Source organism: Lupinus angustifolius, chromosome LG01 (assembly GCF_001865875.1).
Source record: "Lupinus angustifolius cultivar Tanjil chromosome LG01, LupAngTanjil_v1.0, whole genome shotgun sequence".
Taxonomy (NCBI): Eukaryota; Viridiplantae; Streptophyta; class Magnoliopsida; order Fabales; family Fabaceae; genus Lupinus; species Lupinus angustifolius.
Window position 1 is genome coordinate 18,917,579 of NC_032009.1, and position 18,030 is coordinate 18,935,608.

General features: G+C 29.0%; 2 protein-coding genes across 5 annotated transcripts; both read right to left on the reverse strand.

The window, feature by feature from the left end:
• Positions 2,125–3,009, reverse strand: LOC109351082 (probable CCR4-associated factor 1 homolog 9). The gene has a single exon (XM_019592425.1). It carries the CDS (start codon positions 3,001–3,003, stop codon positions 2,131–2,133), a length of 873 nt encoding a protein of 290 aa, XP_019447970.1. The 5' UTR covers positions 3,004–3,009; the 3' UTR covers positions 2,125–2,130.
• Positions 11,244–17,071, reverse strand: LOC109351090 (6,7-dimethyl-8-ribityllumazine synthase, chloroplastic-like). Of its 4 annotated transcripts, none has more exons than XM_019592462.1 (9): positions 16,990–17,071; positions 15,768–15,987; positions 15,479–15,594; positions 13,466–13,561; positions 12,760–12,855; positions 12,568–12,646; positions 11,942–11,988; positions 11,780–11,839; positions 11,244–11,418 (listed from the first exon to the last, which is right to left on the reverse strand). In XM_019592462.1, exons 2-9 carry the CDS (start codon positions 15,931–15,933, stop codon positions 11,380–11,382), a joined length of 699 nt encoding a protein of 232 aa, XP_019448007.1. In that variant the 5' UTR covers positions 15,934–15,987; positions 16,990–17,071; the 3' UTR covers positions 11,244–11,379. The 4 variants fall into 4 exon arrangements, with proteins under 4 accessions (XP_019448007.1, XP_019447982.1, XP_019447991.1 ...); XM_019592437.1 differs by having other exon boundaries at positions 15,479–15,600; XM_019592446.1 differs by having other exon boundaries at positions 15,479–15,600; positions 15,768–15,963; positions 16,990–17,070.

Consider the following 18,030-nt stretch of genomic DNA (forward strand, 5'->3'; position numbering starts at 1 on the left):
TGAAAATGACTAATTAATATATCAAATAAGACTATAGTATATTTTAAGTATATTCATGCATCCAAAAAAATATTAAATTATGGTCTGTATACTCATGCATCCAAAAAAAATATTACATACAATCAATAAAAACATGTGGGCAAACAAAATAAAAGTTAGCAAAAACATCTATTCAAATTTAAAGTCAAAACTACTTAATTTATAACCAATTAAATCAATTTAATTTATATATATATATACCTGAAATATATGAGAAGTTCTACCTATCAAATTCCCAGGTTGAGCCATGCTGAATCATTCTTACATTTGCGATAAGTATGTTGTTGTGGAAACTCTCAAAATCGCGATATTATGACGATGACAATTATGATTGTATAATGCAATTTAAGTCATTCTTAACGAGTATGAACATATTGGTGGAAGAGCCTCTATCTATGTCCATGGATCTACATGAAGCATAAATCATGTAGTGGTGATATAGCATTTCAGATATTTACTGAATAATGTTCAGCTTCTTTATAGGATTTAAATGAAAACAAACATATTGCTTAAATAATATCAGGCTTAACTCATTGATTCAGGTTCTAGATTTCTAAATTTTAATTAACATTAGAAAATTAAATTAGATAACATTAACTTTTTTTCTAAAAGAATAATATACTTCTATGCTTTAGTTTTATTGCAAGCTATATGAGTTTATTAACATCTAAAACAAAAATTTGAATGCTGAGGATGAAAGCCATTTCAAGAACAAATATGAAAAGTTAATGAACCTATTTCTACACTAAATAGTATGTGAAGTGTTGAAACATGTTCAACAAAACTTGAGTACATGTATTCAATCACCTCAACTTCTAAATTTCCTAACCTTTCAGCTAATTAAGCAAATACAAGTTGGATATGTTAAAGTTATAATGTGGTAATAACAAACCAAATTCATGTAAAATATCTGAATCCATTTCTTTACAATTTATTATCTTACAATTTTCTTTGGCTTTTTGGCATATTGCAACTGAGATTTTCATATTTCATTCTACATTGACATGTTCATACTAATCACAATTTAGCTTTTGTGTTTTAGTTAGAAAAACTGAAGTTTTGGGTCCTGTAAGGATTATTAAGGAGTGACATTTCATTTAAAGGGACAAAACAATAAAATTATCAAGAGAAGGATCACATAATCTTATTAAATGGTACAGTGAATATCGTTAGAAATTCATGGACATCATATATTTAATACAATTATATTGCTTATTTATTTTGGGTTACATAATAAGTGATCTAATTAACGACAACCCATAAGACTTCTAAAACTGATAACATATATGGGCCTTATGAGTGAATAATCAAACAGTTGCCTATATGAGATAATGGAAACCCTATAAATTAACATATAAGGAACAATTATGGCTTAATACACCAAAATCACAAATAGTTTACACCTCACCCCATCTGAGAGAAAACGAAGGTCACAAAAAGAATTCAGGATTTGGTTGAGGAAGACCATCCTACCAAAACTCTATCTCAAAAGGTATATCAAAGAAGTAGATCTAAGAACATGGATTCAAATATGACTTTATATCTTTGTTTTATATTATGAGTAAGAATCATGAGATTCAAGATCTTAGGATTAGTATTTCACCAATCATCGGAAAATATCTAACAAATATCACTCACGGACAACATTCATTTAGATAAAATCAAACATACAATGGAAGTTTTTTCTACATATAAGCAAAATAGAAATCTTCCCCTACATTTTCTTCTTGTGGTTTCTCTCACTAAATTCTATCATTCTTTAGACTGAAAATATAAAACTAGATCTTTGACAAAAATTAAGAAGATATAGATACTTGTCATTCCTTCTTCCCACTGGAATTTACTTTTAATCCAATTATTAACATAAAAGCTTGTAGAAAAACAGAACTACTATTTGATTCATTGTCATGCCATACAACAAATAAATAAAAATCTCTGAAGACCCACTAAAATTCAATTTATATCATACAAATCTATTTCTAGAGAAATTATCAATGATGTTTACATTTCACTATATCACTTAAGAACTTATAATTCCATTCATTCCTAAATAAAATGATATTAACACTTGGGTAGTGTATGAAAATATTTTTACATATCCATAGAATCTCCAAAATCTAGTAATTTTGTGCACCTCTCAACCTCTAATCCAAACAATACACCAACATGCTTTTTATGTTCATCATCTAGGAAGCAAGTATCTCTTATCTTTTGAAAGACATGCCAAGTGAGCAAGCTATCTGAACCAGCTTGATGACTTCTTCCAACTCGATCTAGGTTGAGAGCTCGGGCTACTTGATCCAAACTACCATAGAGTGATGGATAAGAAAGCATCATATGTTTCACATCATACACCCTGTCACTGAACATCACTTCCACGAACCATAAAAACTCTTCTAGCCGAGTAGGTAAGGTACTTCTTGTAATGATCTTGACCAAGTACCCAAAATCATAAGAACCATGAAAAGTGACCCAAGTGAGGTTATAATTGTATAAGAGTCTAGATGATATCATAAGACGACCAAAGTGGGCAGAGTGAATCCCGTAGGTGGCATTGTAGGCAAAGTCGATTCCTTGCCTTTGGAGTAGAGCGATGGAATCAGGGGCATAGGCATCACGTGCTAAGTTAAAGTCGCGGAAGTTAAATTGCCAAATGTAGCAAAACTTGGTTCCTAGGTCTGGGAGGTTACCGGCAGCATCAGAAAGAGTGAGACCAACCTGGATGAGTTTAAGAGCATTGACATTAGCCTTGAGGAGGCTGTAGTTATCAAATGGGCTAAGATTACGGTGGTTGTAGGATTTAGCAGTGGGACGTTGAAAAATGGAACCAGGGAACTCAGTATCCATTGCTACAAATGAATAACGACCGATGAGTTTGGAAATGAGATAGAATTCTGGAACAACATTGTAAGCCCATACTTGTCTAGTAACAACTGGTTTCATGGTTGGTTCTGTATTTGCCATGCAATTCAACAAGAATAAAACGAGGGAATGAACAGAAGCTTTAATGAGGAAGAGAGAATGAGGGAGGGTTTAATGAAGAGAAAACGATCTCAGTTTGAAGAAAGTGGTGTAGGTAAAGTTGAATAAAGGAGAGAGTATATATAAGTTCAAGTTATGATGTAAATCAATCTTATTATTTGATTGACTCATAATAAAGATTTGGCTTTTCCTTATATTTTATTTGAAAAGATTTGATTTATAAATTAAATCCAGCAACTAAATAAGATATATTATTTTGTATCTTTTAATATCTTATATTAATCATAATTATATGTTAATTAAATCTTTTTGGTGTAATTTACTATATTCATTTTTAATATATTGAATGTTTTGGTTCATGGAGTATTAAGTATTTTAATAAAACTTAACTATTTATTACAAGTTAATCAATTGAAGAAGATAATGATTTAATTAAAAGTCTACTATAATCAATTTTTGGAGTTGGATTGAATAGAGAAAAATATATTATTTGAAAAAGAATGTGTGTACTTAAATTAAAGTTCAGTATTGTACCCAAAAAAATTAAAGTTCAGTAAGGTGAATTAATGTAAGTTCAAGTTAAGATCTAAAACTCTAAATCAATCCCAAAATAATCGAGATTTTACTTTTATTACTACGTACTTTATTTGAAAAGATTTGGTTTTGAAGATTAACTCCATCAATTAAGATAATATATTATTTAGTATCTTATATTATTGTAATTACATATTTCAATTAGTTGAGAGTACTTTTTAGAATATCTCATAAATGATGTTTTAACTTACTTTCAAGTGGTGAAAATATAAAATGCTATTTAATTTTAATGTACCTTATGTATTTGTCCATCCAGAAAATGTCATTCTCACATAATATAACTTATACGATTTTTGGGATCTATTATATCCATATGGCTACATTATATTTTATAATCACAACAATCAATCAAACCAAATAAATAATAGCCTTTAATTAATTTAATCAGTTTTTAATCATTTATTTTAAAATACTAACAAGGAAATATAAAGATAAAGCCCCATAATTTTTCCATAATATCAAAAGTTTCATAACTGTAAAAAAATTTTACATAAATTATTTAAAAATTAGATTTATTCAATGCAAAAAGGATCACGAATTTTCAACAAGAAATGGTGTATCACTTTTAATAATTTTCTTATTTAAAAAAGGATTAGTGCAAAGGTGATTAAATCATTGAACCTAATTTTCAACAAAACTATTTGCGTGTAATTTTATATTAAAATTTAGTATAATACGTATATTAAATTAAATTATTTAATATATAATATGTATGAAAACATCACAATCAATTAATAAACTTATATTAAAATTTAGTTTAATCTAATTTTTGTACGGTGTGCTCCTCTAATCTAATTTTGATTAACGTATATTAAATTAAATTATTTAATATATAATATGTATGAAAACATCACAATCAATTAATAAACTTATATTAAAATTTAGTTTAACTTCGTGTTTCTAATATGCAAATTATACAGTGAAGTATATTCCTTTTATCTCCTCAAGTAGTGTTTATTAAATCATTTCGGTGTAACTTATGGTATTCAATTTTTATAAAATATTGAATGTTTTGCTGGAGTTTAATTATTTTTAATAAAATTTAAATATTTATTACAATATATTTTTTAGCAAATACACCATTGAATTAAAATAATGGTAAGTCAAGTTATTATACAAAATTTCATTTTTTTCATCTCTATATTATATATGATAAAACATGTATAAACACATAATTAAAAAAGAAAAAAATGTATGCACTTATAATATATGAGTTTTATATCATTGACTCCTTAAAAAAGTAAAAGAAATCAATGATAGATAATATACTCACTATAAATAAATCTTTACATATAGATACACTCTAATTAAATAGGGTATACAAATATGTTTTCATTTTATTTTTTACTAATTATTTTTTAGTAAATACTTATTTTGGTCTCTCAAAATTTGCATGTGTATCAATTTGGTTTCTCAAAACTTGAAAGTCTCAAAAATATCAAATGTGTGTCAAATTACTCCTTTTAGAGTCAAATTAATTTTAATGAGGTGCTATAAAACATGTTAAAATAACTAATTTGACTCACATTTAATATTTTGATCATCATTTTGAAATTTTCAATTTTTAGATTAAACTGATATGAGTGAAAAAATTTGGACCAAAATATATATTTACTTTTCATTTTTTTGTTTATACAAAATATACTCTTTCTTAAATGGTCCAATAGCATATTTCTTTTAAGTTCAAATCGAGCCAATTCCAATTATAGGTGTTCGCCCCTAAGAAGAAGATCTACCTCGCATAGATAACATATTATTTTGATAAATTATATTAACATCCTATAAGTTTTAATAAAATTATATGAATCATCTCTCCATTTTTTATATCTACATAAACTTCCCTAAATAACAAAGAAGAGGAACTTAGAGTAACGTTCACCATTTTTTGTGAAATTTTAGGATGTTAGTGTAAATTTACAAAAAGAGATAAATTATTTGTGTAGGTAGTAACGTTCACCAACTTTTGTTGTTTTTTATTTTATGGGATAATTGTTTGATTTGGCTATATAAAAATAAATAAAAAAGAGTAAGAGAAAATAGAAGTAACTTCATATATAGTAAAGTTATCAATTTTTAAATATACAAATAAGCTACTCTTTTTTTAAATGAATGATATTGTGCACTTCCTCCTAATAATAAGTGGCAATGTGAACATCAATTGGTGATAGTATTCTATTGTGTTTTGATCTTACCAAATAATCAATTAATAACTAACCAGGAATTATAGTTTAGCCAATTGCTTTTAAGATAAATTGAGCATTATACCAAGTTAGAATTTCCAGTGATGAAATTATTCACAATCTACTATCCATATAAATCTATGAAAATTAAATTCATTTAAATTTATCCATTAAAACTAATGAATTTAAATGAATATAATTCAATAAATAATTCTAGTAATATATCCCTTTGGATGAATGTCCAACCCATAAAAAAAACTTTCATACAATGTTCTTTACTTTTCAGTCTCATCGATTATCTCAAATATCACTTTCTTGTAGTATATCTCATTTCACTTTGATTTTTTTATTAAATTAATATCAGTCATAGAATGTGCGAATGTGATTAATATTAAAATTTTATTGTTAAACATATGTTAAAAACTTTACAAATAGAACCTTAAACATCATATGTTTATAGAATATTATAAAAAAATTAATAGTTCAAAAAATCACTTTTTTAAAATATTTATTTAAAAAAAATATCAAAAAATGATATTTAAAAGTATTTTTCCTATAAAAAACAAAAGTAGTTTTTACAAGTGGTTTTTCTAAAAGTGATTGTAAATATGCTTGATTGAAATATAGTTTTTTAAAAGAATGTTTTCTTTAAAAAGTATTTTTTTAGTTTGAATTAAAAAATCAATTAATTAGATTAGATATCCATCCAACCCATTAAAATCAATTCGTAGATCGATTGGAACTCATTCATTAAATTTGGATATGAATGTATAATTTAAAATATAATTTAAATGTATTTATATATATTAGTATTTGACTTTTGATTCATCTGTTATGATCCAAATTCAAATTCGTTGATATCCACCCATTTATCATTCATACATACATCTATTTTCTCACAAGTTTAAAATTGAAATTTGACCAATTATGTATTGAGTTTGATTAAGAACTAGTTCAAGCAACCAAATGTTGGATAGAAATTCGAAAACATTAGCACATTGTTTTTGGGTCATAATGGAAGTTAGATTTTCCTTCATCATGTTAGATTAAGTTTGTTATATATATGTGTTGTGATATATATATATAGCTATATCCTGGGTTTAATCTTTTATGTATTGAGAAATTTAATGTAATGGTTTTGAATTGGTGTCTTTGTCTCCTTTCTTGTGTTAGGGTTTTTGACATTTAAGGTGTGTTTTGTTTATGGGTTTGAGTGACATGTATTTGATTTCAATATATACACCTAAGATTCTCATACAATACAATTATTACAAACCATCCATATAAACTGTGTATTGCATATGCACTCCTTGGACTCGTATAATAGATAAAACACTATCCCATTTTTCAACAACATCTAAAAAAGTGATGTGTTTTAACTATGAGATCATATATAATTAATAATATAACATATCTTCATCTTTTTAGACCGGAATAAAAAATTATTAAAATATGTTTAGTTTTTGTATTTTAATGATCTATGTGATTTACTTCCCGAGTTATTTCGATTTAACTGAACTTCACACAATCGAATCAGAATTTTCTCAGTTCAAAGCAGAATTCAATCCCTTAAGACTACAAAAGATGATGTAAATAATCCTTATTTCCATTGTGTCACCTTCACTAACATTATCATGTTGCTTCTAGGAAGCACACCCTATCATTTCTCTCTAAGTTTCCCTCTATATCTTGGTCAAAGAAATAGTCAAAAATTGGACTTCTTTACTTTGTCTAAACACATGTCACTATAGTCAATATGGTTGTTTCACACCTTTCACTTATTATTTAAGGTTTGAATTTTTCCTTGATAATCAATCCATGGTTGTGGTTGTAGTTTCTTAAACATCTAAAATCTTAATATTATGGTATATTGATACTAAATACGACTTATCTTAATACGATTTCAGCGACTATTAAAATATAGTGATTTTCGATTACAACATTTATTATGGTTACGAACCCAAATTTAAATTTTATTATCATTTTCAATTATTAATTCTATTTCCATTTCACAATGGTGAAATTAAAGTCAACTATTATTAAAAGGGTCAATGATAAATCACTTATTATATTCATCCTCATAGTTTTATTATAAATTCATTCTAAGGTTACATAGAACCAAACTTCATTCTTTCTTTGAAGAAAAAGAACTCTCTTAAAGTGATATCTTCTCCCAAAGTCATGAGTGATACCACCAATAAGAATCATCCATGGATTCAATTCTACAAGCAACTTTCCACAAATTCCATGGCTTGGGATTCACCAATTCAAGGATTTTCACATGCAACTATGGTGAAAACAAGTGATCCAATCATGCCATCAAATCAAGGCATAAACTTGAGCCTAAAAAACTCACACACAACTAGTTCTAGCCACTTGGTTCCAAAGGGAAATATTGCATTCAAACCAATTCAAAGAAGATCTAGAGCTTCTAAGAAAACACCTATCACTCTTCTCAATACCAACACCAATAATTTTAAGGAATTAGTTCAACAATTCACTAGTTGTCCTATAACATCTTCCATGTCATCATTTTCTAAGGGACCTATTACCTTAAATTTCCAACAAGGAATCAACAAACATGTTCATCATCACCATAACACAACAACTACAACTTCAATGTCACAACTTCCTAAGCAACAATTTTTGCAAGAGCATCAAAGTGGTTACTCCTTGGACTATGTGAAGAGCAATGATTTTCTTCAAACTTTGGGTAATTCAAGGCCTAGTATGGAAATCTTTGATGGGTTGATCATGAATAATGATTCAAGTAGTTTGCATGAACAAAGTGTCAATGCCTTTTCCTATGATACTAAGATCAATGATGGATTTTTCATGTGATGAAAATTTCTCTTATAAAGGATTCCTCAATTATGGTATAATCTTTGGAGTTATGCTTATGAAAATTTCTCCTAAATTACATCATTGCTTTACAATTTGCATATTGTTCTTGTTCTTAATTAACATTTGATTATAGAGTGTAATATCTATGTATTGTGAGTGTAAAGATTTATACACAGTCATTATATCATCCACTATGTATTTATATTACTTTTTTAAAGAGTTAACGATAATTAAATAGGAATTATGGATGATGCACTGATAGTATAAAAACTCTTACACTATCTGTGCATACATCATTTTTCTATTTATTCATTTGTAATCTCCATTGTGAGTAAAGCAGCTACTAAATTCACATTATTCGTTTTTTCAGTAGTTTACATGAATAACACACCATTTACTATGTGTTATATGTGTCAATAATGCCATAACATGTGTTATTACCGAAACTAAGGGTAACAATCGGATAGATTTAGATGTATATGAATTTGGATCATAATTGATGGATGGAAAGTCATCCACCAATCCATATAAATTTATAAAATCATATTTCTAAACTATCAAATCTATCTATATTTAATGATTCCAATTCATTCATTCCATCCATATATCTATTTTAATGGATCGGATGGATATCTAATTCATTTTTTTAATTGGAACTAAAGCAGTTTTTGAAGGAAAAATATTCTTTTAAAAATTATTATTTAATAAAGCATTTTTAAAGATCAATCTAAAAAATATTTTTAAAAAGTGTTTTTTAAAAAATCTCAATATTTAAATTTACCTGTGAAAGCTCTGAAAGACAACAGTGTATGTGAAGTCAGAGATATTGTATTATGCAATCATGCATTTTTTCTTGTGCTCAATTGTGATCCAAAAATGTTATATCATTAGTATCAAAATTGGTTCATGATGGTTGGTCCAACTGGTAAATCAGTGCACCGATCTTAATACCACTACGATACAATATTTATACCAGTCATGAAACTATACTGGTAAAAATCGGTGATATTGGTCGATTTTCAATAGAACCGTATAGGTCATACTGGTTGATTTCATTTAAAATTATTATTTTTAAATGAAAATGATTTATTTTTACCAAATTATTAGTATAGATGATCAAACACACAACTACTACATTTTTTATACATCTAAAACATGGTTTACAATATACGTTTTTTAACAAGTGGTATAAATAAAAATAGTTATTGTTTTCTTTATTGATTTTTTAACATTAATATTAGTGTAAAATATATATATACATCTAATTTTATCAATATGTGATTTAATTAGCGAACTACTAGTTGAATCACCATATCATTATACCAGTACTCTGACTGATAAGATATTAATAATATTTGTTAAGAAATTCTGTAAGAAAGATAGTATGTAATCAATATTTTAAAAAACATAATGATGGAGTCTTGGTCAAATGGAAGTAGACAAGTGAAGGAGGTTGCAAAGTGGAATTTGACTTATTCTTCCATTTTCACCCATATTAAGCTTGTTTTTGTAACATATTCTATCCTATAAAGTGTGTTACTCTAAATGTCATTACTTGTGATTGGTTAGAAAATTATGCTTCCGTCTTCCACCAACTATGCACGCTCAAAACCTCATATTTAAATAATTTCAAGTGAGATAATTTGATCTCACGTGCAATATTAAAGCTATTCTTTACAAATATGGCACTCTCTTTAAATAGTAATAATGGTTATTTGTACAAATAAAAAAATATTATCACTTCATCTATCAAGTAAGGGAAGAAAATCACTCTGGCAGAAAATCACTTATAATAAGTAACCAGTAAATGTTTGACATCTTATATAAAAAACAACTTTAAGTCCTGTTAAAAAAAATCATTAAATGGTCTATTCATTAAGGCATTATATAATAGAATCTACCATAAACTCAGAGAAATGTTAAATTTTTTACCATTTCAACGTACAAAATGTTCTTCTCTCCCATTTCTATCATACTACTCAAAATCTTATTTCATTTGTCTTAATAAAAAAAATCATTTATAATCACCAATCATTATTTTCAAAACAAAAATCTTTTAACTATTAGTTATAAAGTATGGAATAAAAATTAAAAAATGTAATGTTTAAAGACCATGATTCAGATTTCTCTTCACTGTTTTGTTCTTGGAAAACAATTCTTTCACACCTCTTTTCTACATATAGAAAATATGTAGAGGAGAAAGATAGAATATGAAGAAAAAGATGTTACTGGTTATGTCATCTGAAAAGGAGATAGAATAAAAAGAAAAATAATATGCAAATGAGAAATCAAGAGAAAAAGTTGTAAGAATATAAAGATTGTTTACTCTTTTGGGTCCAACCGAAAAGAAAACATTTGAATCACAAATAGAATATTATGACACCATTCGACATATTTAACGTAGTCAATATATTTAACATTATTCGATATAACTGACCCCACAACTGAGCCCATATGGACACTTTATGAAAGCAAAAAAAAGGTTTTAAACTTCTGCTTGAGGAGGATTAATAATATATATTCTCACCATTTTTTTCCTCACTACCTTTATTACACATACTTTAATATATCATTGATCAAAAGATTTTTGTTTTGTAAACAATAATGGGTAGATGATTAATATTTATAAAGTAGGTGCCAAAAATGGTGTTGGAAAAATGGAGTGTGCAATCCATTGAACAAAATGTATAAACTCGCTGTTCCAAGAAAAAAAGCTGCAAGATTGTTTCAAACATTATGACTACTTCAGATGGTGCTCGAACAAAGATGCCATCTCAATCTGTAACAAAGATAAGTATATGAATCATGTTATTTAAATAACCCTTTTGAAAAAGCAAAAGTTACAAGACGCAAAACAAATTTGTAGTAACATTTAGAATTCATTTGCGGGTTGAGTTTTAGAGGAGAATGGAAGGCTTGAGAGCCATAAAATACACTTGTGAGATGACTCTGAAGTCCTCCATTGCCCTTCCAGAGCCCAACTCGCAAACAAACCCTTACGAAAAATGAGCTTGCTAACTTCACAAACATAACCACCCCTTCTCAAAGACACTTGAATGTAAAAAATAACTACGATAGAAGGTTTTACACACACAAAAATGGATGGTTAATGAGGTTTATAATATCAGGTTTCAACTTACAGCAGTCAATGCAGCCTCAGCACCCTTGTTCCCAGATTTGCCACCAGCTCGGTTTATAGCCTGCACTTTGCAAAAAGGAGAACAAATCGAAATACATCATTGTTCTCGTCGGTGAAGAAGAAATTTCAAAAATTCATAGCAAATGTGATAACATAAACTTACCTGATCCAGGTTATCACATGTCAGGACACCAAATATGCACGGAACACCTACAAAATCATCTCAAAATGGCTTAGCTTTCTATGTAGATGACAATGAAAAAGGAAATCAAATAAAAAATACTGACAATGCCAATAAATTTACTCAGTCAAAAACCAAAGGAAAAATAAGATCAAATGATCTATATATGAGTGACTAGCAGAGCAGAGGAAACAAACAATTTTAATGTTTAATTCACTGGAGACCAATTTCATGTTTAACTTACACATGCCTTGCATTATTAATGTGAAAAAATTTGATCAGTTATATAATCCCGACAATTTTAGAGTTTCTTCTCGACTTTGATGTTTATCTAAATTCTAGAAAGACAAGTCTCCATACTTATTAAAAAAAGGTAGCCTTGTGCACAAGGCTCTCACTAGTGGGGTCTGGGTCGAGTAAATATACGCAGCCTTACCCGCATAAGTGAATAGGCTATTTCAGGATTTACCGTTACACTTAGACTCACCCTCTATACTCAAGTTGCATGTGTATTTTTATTTTCTATAAAATAGGCAGCAATTGAATACTTGAGCATGAATTGTTTGTATCTATAAAAAAAATGACATTAACAACAAAAACTTAAAAACCTGAGCTTAGACCAGCCGAAAGCACTCCAGATGCTGCAGAATTAGAAACTGCGTCATAGTGGGTTGTGTCTCCTCTTATCTGTTAATAACATTGATTGCAATAGAAGAGAAATTTTAGCCGACATCAAATATAGTTAAGGGTAATCATCACTGGAGTATAAAAAATTGATCTATTTGTTTATCTTATCATACCACAGCTCCTATGCATAAGATTGCATGATATCTTCCTGATTTTCCCAGTCTGTTTGCAACAACACCAATTTCAAAACTACCAGGAACCCATACAACCTAAGGGAGAAGGGAAAGCAACAAGTTTCTGTTAACGTTCACTGCAAAAGATAGTGATGCTAAAATTCCGAACAAGGCAAGTCTGCCGCAATTCATATATTATTTAACTTTTTTGGCAAGTAAACGCAATTGCACATAACATATTTGTATGAAACCATGAGGAATGGTGATATAATTATATGATTAGCACACCAAGTCAACGCACATAGATGAAATAAATGAAAAAGATTGTGTTAAACTAATAAGTAACAAGAACAACCAAACCTTAATCTCACAAGCTGGGATCGGCTAATATAAAAAATGGTAAAAAATTTCAAATTTCAAACTTCTGAAAAAAGAAAGATAGAAGAGTACGGAAAATAGTTAGATTATCTTGTTTAGCTTATTATGAAAAACATGGGAAATTATGTTTCACTTCATATTTCGTTAAAAATCAATAGAGAAAAAGTAAGTAAAACAAAATATATCGTCATAGAGGATACTAGGAGTAGAACCGTTGTAAAAACACCAGAAGAAAATAAATATTAAAGCCACAGAAGACTAATCAAAATACAAAATCAATATTGTATATTACAAATAATTCCAAAAGTTTATCTGACAGCTTACTTACATCAATGTCCTCATCTTGAACTGAATGATTTTTGAAAGTACCCAGAGCTCCCTCCAGAAGCTGCTTGGTGATGAACTCATTAAAACGTGCAACAACCTAAAAGAAGAGAAATTATAAGTGCACAAAGAAACATAATGCAATAAGAAAAGCTTCATGATTACAGTCCGATTTGCAGTAGAAAAGAAATATAAAATCTTGAAGCAGAGTATGATAACTTCCACACGATTTTATCTTAACACAATAAGCAGCAACAAAGATTAAAGCTCACACATATGAAACCATAGAGAAAGAATGAAAACTTAAAAACTCTATAAAGAGAGTTTTTGCACAAGGTTGAATTGATGAATTGTTGGAAAGGAGCTTCCTTCTTATTAGGTGATATAATTACTACTATCTGACCCTCATTTATATAAGACTCCAGCAGTCTTGGTCATTAGTCATTACTTATCTAATTTCAAAATACCTGTGGGTGAAGAAGACAACAAAACTGAGAAAATTATGAGATTTATTATGGTCGGGACTCGGGAGAGGGCCACCAAGGGCAGTCGACTAGTTAACTGGAGGTGTGTTGCAAGCACAAGGTAGAGGGAGGTAATTAGAACTTGGTAATTTGATGTCCGAGAACATTCTTTAATAAGCAAGTGACTATAGCAGTTTCCTTTGGAATCACATTGTCTTTGGCATCAAATAAATCACAACAAGTATGGGATACAACAGAACAGGTGGATGCAACGGTGGTAGAGTGACTAGAAGTAACCCAAATTCTTAGAAACTTATAACAGGGTTAAACTTCAATTTTCCTCCCTTCGGGTTCTTTTGGAGTTGGAGATGGCTCCTCCTGTATTAGGCAGCTTCTTTACTTAATATTCATGCCATTAGTGCATACCCTCCCTGCACTGCCATCCCATTTCCATTTGAACTTCCAATCTCTCCAAAATTCGTCCACTGCTTAGAATTTTCATTATTGTTGAAACCTTAATTAATCACCACGGAGCTTTGGATTTGGAATTTCATATTGCTGTGATTCACTATTGTTATCCATTTTCATCTATGGACAGTTGGATTTGGGCAATAGACTCTGTTGGAGTTCCTTGTCATTCACCAAATAGACAACTTTCTTCTTGAAAACCAACTTTTGAAGTCCGAGATTCTCCCTAACATAAAATCTTTCATTTGGCCTGCTGTACTTATAGAATCAATACTAATGAGTTGTTTCAGGTTTGCAGATCACACAAAGCTCTTCCCCTAATGTTCAGATTATGTGCCAGCAAAAAAGATATATTTGTTGTGTATAATTTTTAGTATTTTTGGAGAAAACTAGACTTGTCCAGATATTTGGATCAATCTCTAATACACCATCTTAGACTTCAGAGGTTGATGACAACATCCTATGGCAATGGGTGATGTATGCTTTGATTTGGTGCCTATGGTTGGAGAGAAATACCAAAATTGCAAAGTATAATTTCTTGTCATTACAGTTTGTATAGGATAAAGTGGTCTTCTTAGCTTCTTTACCGTGTTTGACTATTGACTATTTCAGATTTTTTTGTCTACTGTTTATTTCACCATTCTACCTTGTTTATTTAAATTTTTCTCGGCTACAAGATCTGATTCCTTTGGAAAACATCATAAATAATTCACCCCGTCGAAACCTTAACTGATACTATAGAGATTCATCCCCGAAGCTTCCAAGTCCCACTTACATTAACATGCCTCCAATGAACATTCAGCGTGCCTATTTTCTACCACAGAATCTGCCCAAGAAAATCCTAATTGTAACCCACTATATCCTAGCCTTCTCGACATTCAATATAATGTTTTTAACGTACTGAGTTTTCGATAGACCAACTAAAAGTAAATTAGTAAACCCCAACTTCAATACTAACATATCACTCATGTTGTTGCCTTTTTTTATTTAATTGCAATCATCATGTGTATACCAGATACATTCTGCTTGATGTAAAAAAAGAATAAGATAAAATAGTTTAGCATTAATATTTGTGGAATAGTTACCACAGCGAAACGGAGCCCCTGGGTTCTGGTAACAGAACCTGTCGTATGCTTCACAGCAGCTGTCTGTGCAAAAGACGATCGACCATTGCTCTGAACAGCATTATGTGGCTTACTTTCTGAAGGTAAAGAAGGAAAGTGTGAATATATTCAGCCATTAAAACAGCTTAAATGCAAGCAAAGAAATAAACATAATTAAAAGTTGATAAGGATCCTAAAAAGTATTAAAATTTGCATTCTTCATTATATTTATCATAAATCATCACAACGGTAAAAAGGACAAAGAATATACCTTTTACAGAAAGCATAAACGAGAGAGATTTTGGCGTTTTAGAGGCCTTTTGAAGATTTAAGATGTTACTACTACGAAAAGAATGAACTTGGCCATCATGATGCACAAATCCAAGCTGAGACTGATGGTTAGAAAGGAAAGAATCGATAGAAACAGATAAAGCCATCCTATTCGTCAAGTATGAGATCACCGGCTTCTGGATACAGTATAAATCTAGAGGCTATGAAAGCATGTCAATGAACATTTACACATGTACATTTACAGAATGAAGCTCTTCACAATAAAAAGGTTAATATTTTCTCATTCAAATTAATGAAATAAAACTTCATAATGTGATGATGCCAAATATTCGATCCTTTCTTAACTTCCATAAACGAAAATAAAACAGGCTATTGCACAATGATCCTAAGTTCCTAACATCAGATAAAAAACAAAAAACAATGAAACTAACATGGAATAGTTTTAACTTCCTACTTAGCAAGCAAAGTTACACGGAAACCCTCACATAGGTATATTTCATGGTTCCGAAAAGAGACCCTTAAATGTTCAACTAATTGCTAAAACCAAGGTTGCGTATATTTACTCTCCTCAAACCTCACTAAGTGAGAGCGTCATGAACCGAGCCTTTTTAAGGTTTTAAATCATCAAGGATTTTAAATTGTTCACAAAATCAATTCATAAGCAGCATAGTGCCATTTGTTTAACCTATCCAAAGAATGATTCTGCTGAAACGCTTGAAGCTGAAAAAATCAGTTATTTTGTTCTTACAGATTTGCTTTTTAGTAAAAGCCCAATCAAACAAGCATAAAAAGATATTCTGCCAAAAAAGCTTGCAGACAAAAATATCACTTTTTTTTTCTTTGTTCTTCCACATTATGCTTTTCAGTAAAGGTCCAACCAAACAAACATATAATATATAAAAAAGTGATTTTTTTCTTTAAAAAAGGCTTTTATTAAATAAATAAAAAACACCCAAAACAACTCAAAATGAAGAACACAGGCTTAGCTCAAAATCATTGTCTGAATCAAATTATTATTATTATTATTATTATTATTATTATTATTATTAAATAAATCAATTACTGAACCTCAGATATATCCCAAAAAAACCATAAAAATAAAAAGTAGAAGCTAACAGTAACGTTGTAAAGATGAATAAGATTTGGAGAAAAAGAAAGATTAATAGAATAAGAAACAGTTTCTATGGTAAAAAGAAATTCACCGGAAATGGATGGAGAAAACCGCTACGAGCACCAAAGAGATGAAGGGATTGAAATCAAGCAACACTAAACGCACCGTTTTCGTTACAAATTATAAATAAATAAAATGAATTAAAACCCTCAAATAATCATTTTAATAGGGGATGCAACTATGCGAGAGTATTGAGTTTTATATACTAATAAGTTGAATATTAATTATTCATATTTAATTATCAATATTTTTTAAGAAAAATAATATTAATAAATCATAAATAATATACTGATTGTATATAAATATTAATATAAATGGTGCATTAATATTATACTTTTTGATAAATTGTCATTTCGGTGTTATGTAGGACTAGATTTGATAATTTGGATCCATCTACATTTAGTGAGGGAGTAAAGGTTTGAAAATATGTTTACTAGTCCAAAATGCTAGCCCAAAATGTATGTTTTGCATGAGAGATTTTCTAACGAATAGATCGGGTCGCCCATAAGCGTTATAATCTTAACTATTAAGTGTTGTGTTTTGATTTTTTATTAGACTTGAAAGGTATGTAATATTAAATTGTTTGAACTAGTATGTTGATATGTATGATTTAAAAATGTGATATTGGCTTAAGATTGTTTTTTTTATTTTTAATTTTGTTTAATTTCATGTGTTTATTATTATTATTATTTTTTAATTATATAGTGGTTGACCTACAAGTCCACTCTCTCTATATTTCAGACTGGCATGGCACAATATTTCATTTCTTTTTTATAAATATATAATCATATTCACTCTAATCTTAAAAATTGAAGTGGTCATCATATATCTTTTCGTTTATTATTAATTACGATTATTTGTTGATAAATTTTATTGTGAGAACTACTAAATTTAATATAATAATTGATGCAAATAATTTCTAACATGGTACAAGAATTAGAAGGAGAACCAATGTTCGGAAAAGTTACATTTCTAGTATAGTTTGACTGCCTTATTACCACTCTGGTATAACTTTTTAAAATATTACGAAACTAGTATACTTTTTATTAAAATCGTGTATAGGGTACACGAT

Excerpts from the sequence above, each read along its gene's own strand:
- LOC109351082 (XM_019592425.1), bottom strand. The coding sequence starts at position 3,003 with ATGGCAAATACAGAACCAACCATGAAACCAGTTGTTACTAGACAAGTA.
- LOC109351090 (XM_019592437.1), bottom strand. The coding sequence starts at position 15,933 with ATGGCTTTATCTGTTTCTATCGATTCTTTCCTTTCTAACCATCAGTCT. Across the intron at positions 12,856-13,465 it reads TTCAAGATGAGGACATTGAT|GTTGTATGGGTTCCTGGTAG; the intron begins GTAAGTAAGCTG and ends CTTCTCCCTTAG. Across the intron at positions 11,840-11,941 it reads CATGTGATAACCTGGATCAG|GCTATAAACCGAGCTGGTGG; the intron begins GTAAGTTTATGT and ends TGCAAAGTGCAG.